The sequence below is a fragment of the Chiloscyllium plagiosum genome, chromosome 12 (assembly GCF_004010195.1).
Source record: "Chiloscyllium plagiosum isolate BGI_BamShark_2017 chromosome 12, ASM401019v2, whole genome shotgun sequence".
Classification (NCBI taxonomy): Eukaryota; Metazoa; Chordata; class Chondrichthyes; order Orectolobiformes; family Hemiscylliidae; genus Chiloscyllium; species Chiloscyllium plagiosum.
In genome coordinates, this window is record NC_057721.1 from 41,974,355 (window position 1) to 41,987,892 (window position 13,538).

The following is a 13,538-nucleotide window of genomic DNA, read 5'->3' on the forward strand; positions in this document are numbered from 1 at the left end:
CACAAACAGTTTTATAATCTAGTGCTTTTTAAAACTATTGCCAAATAAGGATCTTGCATGCACCAAATTCAGATTGACTAAATGTGCTGGGAGTTGTATGTAATCCTCTTTAGTGAAATTCTACTTTAAGATGTAAGGGTGTAAATTTAATATTTTGGAGACCCAACTTTAAAGAGTAAACATACATCGTGAAAATTTGAGATGTGAAGATCATCTTGACCTGCATAGTTTTCTGTCCGTGGGAAAGTATGTGGAACACACTGACCAGTCTTTCTGAATTCTCAATATGTGTATTATAGATCTGCATCCAATGCACTAATTCATCAAATGAATTCTATCTCCTAGATGTTTAATTTTAAATTTTCACTTATTCATTTATTATAGATAATTTTCACTGGCATGTAGCTTTACAGTTCATATACGCAATATAACTAAATAAGTAATTGCGTGTAGATGAATGAGTGGAACTCTTAGTTCTGAATACCAAGGGAGCAGATTTATTGACAATTATCAATAAATTGTGGAAGATTCTGTTAATTTTTCTATGACTTTTCTCATTTTAGGTTCTAATACCAAAGAATGGAAGACATATGAATCTGGTCTGATTCAGATTTACTGATAAATAGTCATTATTCTCATGTTATTTAGTTAATTTATGACCATTATTATGTCACAGGTTGATCTGGAAAGGCCAATGGTGATCACCGAGATTGCCACCCAAGGAGCCAGTGCAATGTTTGTGCAAAATTACATTAAAGCCTTTTTCATTGAATACAGTGCGGATGGGAAAAATTGGAAGTATTACAATGGAAAAAGCAGAAGCTACAAACAAGTGAGTGTGTATCATGACATCTGAATAAGTTATCATACCAAAAGCTGTCTACCGGCTTTGTTTGTTTCCTGAGGGATGGGCTGTTAGTGATATCAATTTCTATAAGATATAAACTTGTCTGTCAATGTATCTACTGATAAACATTTCAGATAGAAGATTGTTTTCCTTATGAAATAATATTTTGCACTTGGGTATTTTTTTCCTAATTTCTGCATGCTTTCTTGCCTCTACCTTGTAAACCATCTTTTATCCAAATACTTGCCAACAGTAAGACATGGCCTTATGTGGCCTCAGGTTATCCACTTCAGTCATGCAATAATAGAAAGAAGTAAAAAGATAAATTTAAGTAAAAAAGAACAGACAGTAATTACCATCAAATATAAAAGGTTGATTATCAAATATAAACCTTATCTGCCTAAAGACAAATTATATGACAGTATAGGCGACTGCAATGTGGGGTGAAAAAGAGGCTGAAGTGTGCAGCGTTCAAGATTTTGAAGAAATTTGACAGAACTAATCCAGACAAATTGTTCAGTTTGGGAGGGAAGACAAGTTTAAAAATTTGCCGTAAGAGCAGAAATCTGGCTAAACTTTTTTACCCAAGGAATAGTAGAACAAGTTACATCAACATCGAAAACCATCAAAGGTTGACAACAGACTTAAGCATAAATCTACAATATCCAGGTCCAGATAGTCCAATTGCCAAATAGTCGCTGGAATCCTACCTCCTACCTCTCCCACCAGCCTGAACTCTCACCAGATCATACATGCCTGTGACCCTCAACAACCATCTGGCCTGGACACCTTCCTCCCCTCCATGCAACCAATACAAGTACCATCCCACAACCTGATCTCAACCATCCTTAACACTCCATCACTTACCTGGCACTTGGAGCCCTATCGAACTGGCACCCTTCTCACCTGGAACACTACCTACTGTACCCCTACTCATACCTAGCTGACACTCTGCCAACCAGGTACCATCACCCCTTAATCAACTGTCACCCTAATCCCCACACTTGTATGTCAGTGTGGTTGGTTGTGCTGGTGGACATTAAAATAATAGAATATGGTCTAGTGACTGCTATAAAAGGCAGTAGTTTGAAAACCCATTCCCAGACTATCATTCACTATGGAGGAACTTTTTTATACATTCCACATTTGTGAAGCAGCTGGGATCTGAATTCCAGCTAGAAACTTGGAGTTGAATACGAACGGAAATAAATGGGAGTGGAATCACAATCTGATCTTGATGGTCACTCTTGAGAATATGTGGGCCATGGTCATGCTAAAGGTGCATTGATATAACCTCAGCTGCATGTTTACTCAACATTCCACCTATTATATAGCAGGCAATTGCTGTTATAGTTACAGAGATATTCCATAATTTCTTCAAGAAATTATAGCACATTGTTGTTGATAGTTTCAGTCTTAGCTCAATAGGAATACCTTTAGTTTGTACTTAAAACGTTATGATTCAAGCCTTACTTAAGAAACTTTAACACATCAATTTGCACTGTTGAAGATATCTCGGATACACCTATCTACCCTCTCATGTGGATGCGTATATCATGATCCCATGATATCTTTTGCAGAATAGCATTTTTTTCTACCATGTCCTAGCCAACATTTATCCTTCAACTGGTATCATTGAAATAGATTAAGTTTTTATGTTGGAAAAAGAAAATTCTTTGTTGTTTGAATGACCTTGGAGATTAATTGGTGATTACTCTCAACAATAGGCCAAAACTACTTACTACTTTGTCTGTGAAATGCTATGGGATGTCATGAATTTATGAAAAACACTAAAAATATTTTTTGCCCTTCTGTTATTGAAAATCTTTAAAAAGAGTTGGCACATTTTAAGAAAGATTGTTGCAAAATTGCTTACATGGTGCACAGGAACATGGACACGCTGTTTACCCGTTCTTCTCCCTTAATGTTTGGAAGTATTTTTCACATTGTAACTCTTGTACCTTGTTTATTTTGACATTTTGCTTTTCTGTATACATGAATCAGCATTCTTATCACCCCTTCAGGTCTTATTCATATTTGTCTTCCACTCCACTCAAGATAGCTCTAATCCTCAGTTCATGCTGATATCATTTCCCACAAGAACTTCCCAGAAAATTCCCCTAATTGAGGGATGTTTCATGTCCATTTGAGAAGATAGAATGAGACTTGGTTTTATATCTCATTCAACAGATGGTGTCTCATACAGAGAAGCATACCTTCAATACTCCATTTAGCCAGGATTTAGGGTCCAAGTCTCTGCAGTAAGACTTGAACCAACTACCATCAGACTAAAATGAAAGGGCTCACACTCATAGCTAACATTGCAGGATTAAATTGTAGAGAAGTGCGTAGATGAGAATGATCAATGGAAAGCCAATTTAAGCCAATTGGCTTATTTGCTATTCTTAAAACTTAATGTCAATTGTGAAGTGCATGGCCAATGCTGGAGATTTGCAGGGGCAAAAGTGGCAACTGGTATTGCCCATGGATTGAGTCTCTACAGAGACAAGATGCAATGCAGGCTTGTTTCTGTGAAGGAGAAAATAAAATAGTGGGAATCCAATGAAGTTTACAGATGGTGGCATCTGAGATAAGACTCTGGTTCACTCCAAAGGTGTTCTAATCTGTTCATTTCACTAAACATCTACTGGATAATTATCAGAGGATTTGGAGAAACTTGGGATCAATTTAGGGAAATGTCCAAAGAAGCATTGAACAGGAGTAGAGATGGATGACCAGAACTGAAGCAAAAGTACTTTTTGAAAGTGGAACATGCAAAATAGGTTGCTTCAACATGCCACCTCCTGATGCTTCCTGGCTTGCTGTGTCCTTCCAGCATCCTGCCTGTCTATTTTTTAATTCCAGTTTTTTTTTGTCTCATTTAACATTAATAGCTTTCCTAATTGGCATGTTCATGATCCCTATGAAAACTTGTTGAATTTAATTTTTCTGTTTATACATCTGAAGGTGTTTGAAGGAAACTCTGATGCTGCAGAAGTAAAGTTTAACAGGTTCAACCCTCCTATTATTGCAAGGTATTTAAAATTAAATCCGGTATCCTTCCAAGTCAGACCTACTCTTCGCATGGAATTATATGGCTGTGAAATAGATTGTAAGTATACGTAATTGCAAGAAATGCTTTTCTATTTTTACCCAATACTCACCATCCCCTTCAGCTGTAAAATGCCTTGTGTCAGGAATATATTAATTGGTTTAGAAACAATCTAAAACCAGGATATTTAATTTTTTTAAAATCGTGTTACAATTGCTAATTTCATTGGCAAGTAGCTTAGTGGTGACCTTTTGAGAGAAGTGCTTGCCATGATTATCACATCATAAAAACATACAATGGCCAGAAGGCCAATTTACTTATCATGCCTGTGTCTTCTGTTTGAAAGAACAATTCAATAATTCTCATTTCCCTACATACAATCATAGGCGTGTGCTAGATATTAGTTGAGAACTCATTGACAGGTTCTCAACTAGCATGTCAGGAAAGGGAGCTGGTTTGACTGCTCACTGCAAACATTCACCGGTCAGTGTATGTACCAGGATTCCTACAAATTGATGTAGTACGAGTTCAGACTTATTGGCTGCTTCATGATGAGGGACCTAACCATCTCATCACCACCTCACGTAAGATTGATTGCCAAATTTTCCTACATGATAATATCATACTTAATCCAATTAGCACTCAACTGTATATCACACAAACTCATGGGATAGCCTAAGGCTAACTTTTTTGGCCTTAAAAGTGTCCAGCCTGTGGAAGAGGGAGGCGTCTGAAATATTTGAGCAACAGGTGAAGATAACCATCTCACACTGCTGCTTTGTAGCAGTGGTATTCTCCACTAACTGATGTTTCCAAAACGACATTCTACCTATCATGCTATTTATTGTTGTGGTGCTTGATTTTCAATTCTGGTATAGTGCTAGACATGTAGACCATCCATCCAAAAAGCTATAAGATGTAGGAGCAGTAATCGGTCATTCAGCCTTTTGAGTCTGCTCCACCATTCAATTAGATCTAATAATCCTCAACTCCACTTTCTTGCCTTTTCCGAAGAATTCTTGATGCCCTTACTGATTAAAAGTCTGACTATTCAGCCTTGACAGGAAGACTGTATCAAGCAACATTTCCCTTTGACTGACTGCAGTGAGTAGCATGCATACGGTGCTCACCCAGAATATTGAACTCAGAATATATATAGTGTACAAAATCACATGTGATTTTGTACACTGAAAGTGTTCAATAAAAGCATGCATACGGTGCTCACCCAGAATATTGAACTCAGAATATATATATGTGCCTCAGAATATATATAGTGTACAAAATCACATGTGATTTTGTTATTGGAAAGTGTTCAATAAATAATCCTGGATGTGCTAAACATTACACTGAAAACCAATTAAAAATTTTAAGTTTGCAGTGTGATTCATTGGCGCATGCTAGAGACGTTTAATCATACATGAAACCTTGTCCATTGTAGGCAAGAGGAATATGTCTTTGCAAGTCCATTGTTCAGTGAAAAAGATGTAATGCAGACAGCCAAATCCTGCTGTATTTCCTATGGCAACACCCCAACCACTCAGATTTGTCTCAGCTGGTTTGAATTTAATCCCTTAATGATGATAGTTAAGTTTCTGCTACATCTCCATGCAAATCAATCAGCACCCTCTCGTCACATCGCATAAATTGCTGCTTCATTTCCAAGTCAGTTTTCTTGCATTTTCACTCCTGATGAGTGCAAGACAAAAGTCTTTGACTTCATAAATATTCTAACTCTGGCTGTTCATCACTCCATTGATTTAAAGCAATGTTTTCTCCACCTTATGTTTGTAGGATGTATAGATGCTGAAAATGTGTTGCTGGAAAAGCGCAGCAGGTCAGGCAGCATCCAAGGAACAGGAGAATCGACGTTTCGGGCATAAGCCCTTCTTCAGCCATTCCTGAAGAAGGGCTTATGCCCGAAACGTCGATTCTCCTGTTCCTTGGATGCTGCCTGACCTGCTGCGCTTTTCCTGCAACACATTTTCAGCTCTGATCTCCAGCATCTGCAGCCCTCACTTTATCTCAAGGATGTATAGATGGACAATGAGAGGATATTTGGTGTAAACAGCCATTGTGGTTTGGTCTCTTAGTGATTATTCTCACTTATCTACTATTAGTCCCTGATTATGACATTTAAGAAAACTAGAAAGTTAGGTGAATATGGAGGAGTAGCACTGTTAACCAAGAATGGTATTTGTGAAATAGTTAGAGATGACCTTGGTTCAGGAGATCAGGATGCAGAATCTGTTTTGGTGGAAATAGTAGAGGAAATAAATCACTAGTGGGAGTGGTCTACAAGCCTCCTATCAGTAACCATAAAGTAGGACAAAATATAAAAGAAACATTGCAGTTCATAACATTGTTTCTCTTGCTATTTGAATGAATACCACTGGAAATCTTGGACTTCAGCTATCAAATCCCCAAAGTTATGAAAAGTAACAAATAATATTATTTTAGTCATACTACCTTCATCAACAATTTCTATAACCTCACCAAAGAACTCAATCAAATATTCAAACACAATTTGCCTTCATCAAATCAATATCACCATCATATTTTCGCTGAGCACAATGCACATTAGCCCTGGGGACAGGACAGTATTGGGCAATACTGTCATCTCTTCACTCATTTTATTGGAAGAGGAAATTAGTATAAAACAGTGCACTGTATAGTTTTTCTATAATTAGTGATACAAAAATGGCAAATTTTTAATTTAAATTCCTTGTTTCACTTACTTACACATACATATAACTAACTCTTTGCCATTTTTTAGTTTGTTCACAACCTCTGGGAATGAAGAATGAAAATATTGAAGACTACCAGATAACTGCTTCATCCTATCTGAGTTCATGGTGGGGTTCTTGGAAACCATCACTTGCACGTCTGGATTTGGAAGGCAGAATTAATGCATGGAGGTCAAATGTATGCAGGACAAAAAAGCTTAAATTATCTAACAGCCTGTGATTAATTTATATTAAAATAACCTTATTAAGTATTAGTTAATGAAAAACTCTTGCATTATAGCACCATTTATGACCACATCTACAGTATTTGTTGTTTTCAGTACAGATTCTAGCATCCGCAGTAATTTATTCCGACCAGTCAACTGAAAGTGCTTTACAGCTGCTTTGTAATAAGGCAGCCAATTTGCAACAAGCAAGCTTCCAGAACGCAACAGTGTGATCATAAATTAGATAATGAAGGATAAGCATTGTCTAGGCCACCCAGGATAGCACCTTGTTCTTTTATGAAATGGTGCCGTGGTATAATTTACTGGTTGATTCAAGATTTGAAGCTACAATCTCTAGATTCAAAGATAAAAAGTGTTACTAATTGAATCACAACTGACACGTGTGTTGATAATCTAAAGGCTTAATTTTAGAGTTGTATTATGTTCATTAACATACTCATTCACAAACATTAGCACTTGATATTAAAACTCATTGGTGAGAATCAGCACATATTTTATGAAATCTCAGCACTGTGGTACGCCTGTCGCACTGCTTATACAATTTATGAACATCTGACTTACAAGCCTGGTACTTAATGCAATCCCACATACAGGTGCATTACTATTCATTTTAAACATATGACATACAACTATTTCCTTGTGCTTACAAGCCACTATTTTGCATTGTGTTCTGACTTGTATATAAATTAACATGTGAACCAACTCAAGAACATAATCCATTTACCACCCAGGGACCACCTGTAATAATTTGGAGATGCTTTGTATCTAAGGTCCATTAAGGTCTGACAGTAACTTGCCCAGTGGCACCCAGTAGAAAAACAGATTATAAATGTCTACCCCAATTCTACAGCTATTCTTGATACTGTGTCAGTCTTCCCTGAAGTACAAAATGACAGAGAAAAAATTCTGTTCAAACACTTTCATCATTTAGATATCCCAATCCCAAAGGAGTGGATGGGGAAGGAAAATTGATACAGATCAAGCAAAATCGAATTCAATAAATGCTAGTATACATTATAAAATAACTACTTGAATTCTAGAATTATTCAGTGTCCCTAAACAATCCTCAAAAATAACTTTATTTTTGTAACAGGAACAAAATGCAGACCAATGGCTTCAGGTTAACTTCCTGAAGAAAAAGAAGATAAGTGGCATCATTACACAAGGGGCCAAGTCCTTCACCACCACAATGTTTGTGCAGTCCTATAGTGTGCATTTTAGCAATGATGGAAAAACATGGCTACCATATACAGATCAGTTGGATGGGAGTGAGAAGGTAGGGGCATACATTGTTGAAAGCTGTAAGAAAATAATGCATTTTTCTCAGATTTGCAGCCCAATAGTAATAATGCACATGGAGTGTTTTCTTTGTAATCAAGAATACATCATATAGCACAGGTAAATATGCTTGGTGATGAAAACAATAACCAGGTTCAACTGTAAAGCTACTTACGATAAATAGGTTGCTCAGGGTCTCAAACGAAAAATAGCTAAGAGTTGATAGTCTGTGTTTGTCAGACTATATCAGAGTGTGAAGTAGTACCTTCAGTTTTGTAAGAACATGGACTTTCAAGAAGGCAATTTTCCATGACCTTTCCTAGACCAATTAGGAATGGGCAATTAGTACTATCCTTTCCTGCAACAGCCACCTCCTGTGAATGAATTCAAAACTCAATAAGTAGCTGGCTTATTTTGCTGAGTTACTCCTGGGGAAAGAGTGAAAAAATAGTTACATTTATTTTGCATACAACTGATCAATGAATTACCATCGTTATCCCAAAATACTGATTTCCTCGGGATAGCTCATCTATCAGTTGAAATAAAAAAGGACTCACTTAACTTGCTTTATATTGTTGAAAATTCAAAACTGGGAATACTGATCCCTAATTAAAGTTATCAAGGCATTTTGGTGTTGTTATAAAAAATATTGTCTTCAGTAAATTTGTATCATCAATAATCACAGGTGAGGTGCTGGAAGACTGGAGGTTGGCTAACGTGGTGCCACTGTTTAAGAAAGGTGATAAGGTTTATTGGTCAGAGTACTGAGTACAGGACATTGGTTAGGCCACTGTTGGAATATTGCATGCAATTCTGGTCTCCTTCCTATTGGAAAGATGTTGTGAAAGGGTTCTGAAAAGCTTTACATGGATGTTGCCAGTGTTGGAGGATTTGAGCTATAGGGAGAAATTGAATAGGCTGGGGCTATTTTTCCTGGAGCGTCGGAGGCTGAGGGGTGACCTTATAGAGGTTTATAAATCATGAGGGCATGGATAGGATAAATGGACAAAGTCTTTTCCCTGGGGTCGGGGAGTTCAGAACTAGAGGGCATAGGTTTAGGGTGAGAGGGGAAAGATATAAAAGAGACCGAAGGGGCAACTTTTTCACTCAGAGGGTGGTACATGTATGGAATGAGCTGCCAGATGAAGTGGTGGAGGCTGGTACAATTGCAACATTTTTTGGCATCTGGATGGGAATATGAATGGGAAGGGTTTGGAGGAATATTGGTCGGGTGCTGGTTGGTAGGACTAGATTGGATTGGGTGATCTGGTCGGCATGGACAAGTTGGACCGAACAGTCTGTTTCCACGCTGTACATCGCTATGACACTTTGACTCTAAATGAAGTGAAACAGATCCATTTTGCCAATTACTGTGTGTTGGCGGAATCATTAATCCTCATGGCTTTTCAAACAAGGAACTAAGCATTTTTTATTTGACATATGGACAAAAACATTTTGTGCCACAAATGATATTAAACTTTAATATAATTTTCTCTCTAATAAATAACATATTTAGCTTGATGGCAATCATCACAATTTAATTCAATAAAGCACATTCAAATGAAAACTATTATATTTAAGTTATATTGATTTACAATGAATAAGCTATATTCATAATGACTACCAATATTTTACCAAAGAAATATGTCACAAATTTCTAGTTGGTAGCTGGAATTCTGAACTGGATCTTTGTACCTCATTCAAGAACTGACATCTGAGCTGGTGATGACTCTGAGATGTTGGAGGGTCAGAAAGGGATCAGTATAATTTTCAATTTTGCTTTGTATCCAGTAACTGGTGTACTCATACATTGCAAACCATGAGAATCGCTGGAGAGGTGGTGTTGGCTGAGGTCCTGGATATTGACAATTAGGAGCATCTTAATTCATTTGACAGGCTTTGTTCTATCCAAGGAAAAGAAAAATAATGTGGTTGAATATTGCTACTAAATCTCAGTGGTTTCTGTGGGAGGTGGAGTGTGATGGTTAGGAGGGGAATGTAAAGTGTGGGGGGGGTGGCACATGTGGAGATGTTAACCTGTCTATTTATGGGCTAAGACTATTTCACCATCCTCTTAATTTTTAATTGATATTATCTTTAATTTGCAGATTTTCGCAGCAAATACAGAAAATTATCGGCACAAAAGAAGCTACATTAATCCAGCTATTTTTGCCAAATATATCCGGATTATTCCAAAAACTTGGTACAACAGCATTGCACTTAGAGTTGAATTCTTCGGATGTGATTTGGAATGAAGATATCTTCAGGGCATTCACAGGAGAAAGAAGAACCTGTTGTAAAGAGACTTTTTGTACTAAAGTTATGCCTCTTATGAGGCAGGCAACATTCTCTAATAATGAGAAAACGCGGATGTAAAAAAAGTAAATATTAATTAGCATTATTTTAGTTAAGATATTTTATGAATTGTCAAAATATAACCCAAACTATCAAATTGGTTAGTTAGATCTACATCATAGTCTATTGGTCTTGCCAGAGGTTATTTTAAAAATTAAAGTTATATGAGATGTGTACTATCTTAGAATGTATTTATTTTCTTTAAACATCCATTATTTCTTCTATTGTTTGGAGCTTATTAGTGCTGAGTAAGGAGGAAATGGGGAAGAAGTTAGGGTCAGAAAAATTAGACATGTGTGAAGAATCAAATGATGGGGATATGGTGATACATGAAACCACCACTATTCCTTGCTCTAATGAGAGAATAGTCATCAGGGGCTATGGCAAATTTATCTTTACTTATCTCAGCAAAGATTAGGGAGTATGTTTTGTTTTATTTTCCTTCCAGTGAATGTGAGCATCACTGACCAGGGCAAAATTTGTTGCTAATTCCAAATTGCCCCTGACCTGAGTGCTAGACCACTTCAGAGGACAGTTAAGAATTAACAATATTGCTGCGGATCTGGAGTCACTTGGAGGCTAAACCAGATAAAGTGACATATCCCTCTCCAAAGGGGAATAGTGGGTTCGGTGGGTTTATTGTAAGAGTCAATTAGAGCTTCATCATAACCATCGTTGAGAACAATTCAATTTTATTTCCAGATTATATTGGTTGAATTTGAATTCCAGCAGCTATCCTATTGAGGTTTGACCATATGTCCTCAAAGTATTAACCTGAGTGCCCGGTAACTTTACTGTTGTGCCAGTGTCTCTTAGATTAGATTCCCACAGTGTGGAAACAGGCCCTTCAGCCCAACAAGTCCACACTGACCCTCCAAAGAGCAACCACCCAGACCCATTTACCCCTGACTAATGTACCTAACACTATGGGCAATTTAGCATGGCTAATTCACCTAACCTGCACATCTTTGGATTGTGGGAGGAAACCGGAGCACCTGGAGGAAACCCATGCAGACGCGGGGAGAATGTGCAAACTCCACACAGACAGTAACCCATTGCAATGGTCCAAAAAAGACAAATGTTATTAATTGAATTGAGCATGAATTGAGCATCAATGTTATGAAATAAAGAAGCCTAATAATTCATTCTACCCTCATTGCAAAGTACAGGAGGTCTCCAATTTATGAACATCCAACTTACAAATGCTCATACTTAAGAACATAATCTCATCGAGGTGTAAATTTAAAGATCCACCAAATGAAGATATACAAACAATCACTTTATATTGTGCGCTGACTTGCGTACGAATTAGCCTACAGACTCAAAAATGGAACCTGTTCAAATGCAGGGGCTGCTTGTACTTGCCTTCAAGAAGACTCTATCTATATACAGAAAGGAATACAAATGTTACACTCTGGGCTATATCATTGTGCATTTAGCATAGGCATAAACTTAATGTAATTTGAGTGATTAACATTGTTATACCTTAGAGAATCTAAGGTAACTCGTAATGATAACAATGACGCCTTCAAAAGTAAAAGGCCCATTACAAGTAATGAGTTGCTCAAATCAAACCTGTGGTCATGGGCATTTCTCTCTTAATAACCTCTCCCAACTTTTACAATGTCAATCTACCCCAGGTCTATTCCACTAATTTTCCAAAGAATGCAATAGAATCTTTTTTTGTCCCCAAAATGATTTCACAGTTATTCTAGAAATCTAATTATATAAAATCCAGAGATGTTTCTTGAAACACTAAGTTTAGAGGAAATCACTAATAAAGTTAATTATGCGTTTTTCCTGAAACCATGCTGTGTCCTTGATATAACTAATACATTGTAACGATTATCTAGCACTTGTGTAAACACTAGTGTTGTGTCTGCAACAGATGTTATATTTGTGGATCCAGTTTCTTTCTTTAAAATTGTATTCAGCAATATCTCTGGAACTGTTGAGAAAGAAACTGCAAATTAAGATATTAATGAAACATCTCATAATAATGACTGATACAGAAACAGATTTCCTCAATCAGCAACACCACTATTTGTCCAAAGCTGAGCAAATACTTGTGAAAATGAAAAATCAGACAGGTGCTTCACAATACCATCTAGAAAGACAAGGGCAGTAGAAACATAGGATCATGATCACCTGTTTCACTCCAAACAACTCTCAATCTTGAAAATATATTACCATTGTAAAATTTCATCTTTTTACTTTTGGATTCTGAACCAAAATGAGAAAAGAATATTTCATTAAATCAAGGAAACTGTGGAAGAAAATATTGTAGTTTTAAAACAGGTCACTGGAAATCATTTTGAATTGTTTTTCCACAGGTTCCTCACTCAACTAGTGGGGAAGGATTGCTGAACTCATCAGCAGTGTGGGTGTATGTTCAGAGTGGCTTTGCACGGAGACAGCCTGTTGATTTATTTTCAACCAGGACTGTCAACATGGCAACAACTTTCTGATTGGCTCCTGAGTAGATGGATAGCTTGTATGTAAACAATAACAGAGTTGAAAACCTCCTGATAAAAGTACATATCTGCTTGGAATGACCTGCCAGAGGAAGTGATGGAGGCTAGTATAATTGCAACATTTAAAAGGCACCTGGATGGGTATATGAATAGGAAGGGTTTGGAGAGATGTGGGTCGGGTGCTGGCAGGTGGGACTAGATTGGGTTGGGATATCTGGTCGGCATGGATGAGTGGAACTGAAGGGTCTGTTTCCATGCTGTATATCCCTATGAATCTATAACATTCTCCCTCTCTCTCCTTGCAGAAAGAAACAAAGAATTGGAAGGTAGATTACTATTCTCATTTATCCTTTGCCTGTAAATTATTTCCACTCTGGTGATTCCAGATCTCGGGACATAGTCTGAAAATTACGGCCAGATCATTCAGGAGAGATTTTGGGAAGAGCTTTTACCAACAAAGCTATTAGAGATTTGGAAATCACTTCCACAATTAGCAGTGGATGCTGGATCAGTTGTTAATGTTAAATCTGAGATAGATACATTTTTGTTAAGCAAAGGTCT

At 37.1% G+C, this 13,538-nt stretch overlaps 1 protein-coding gene across 1 annotated transcript in view; it reads left to right on the forward strand.

Moving 5' to 3' along the window:
• Window positions 1-10,677, forward strand: part of f5 (coagulation factor V) — a 118,003-nt gene extending 107,326 nt beyond the window's left edge. Inside the window, exons 21-25 of the mRNA XM_043700875.1 lie at window positions 677-832; window positions 3,815-3,959; window positions 6,673-6,821; window positions 7,964-8,146; window positions 10,257-10,677. Coding sequence (XP_043556810.1) covers window positions 677-832; window positions 3,815-3,959; window positions 6,673-6,821; window positions 7,964-8,146; window positions 10,257-10,403 — 780 coding nt within the window. The 3' untranslated portion in view covers window positions 10,404-10,677. The remainder of the gene's footprint in view (window positions 1-676; window positions 833-3,814; window positions 3,960-6,672; window positions 6,822-7,963; window positions 8,147-10,256) is intronic.
• Window positions 10,678-13,538: the final 2,861 nt, after the last annotated feature.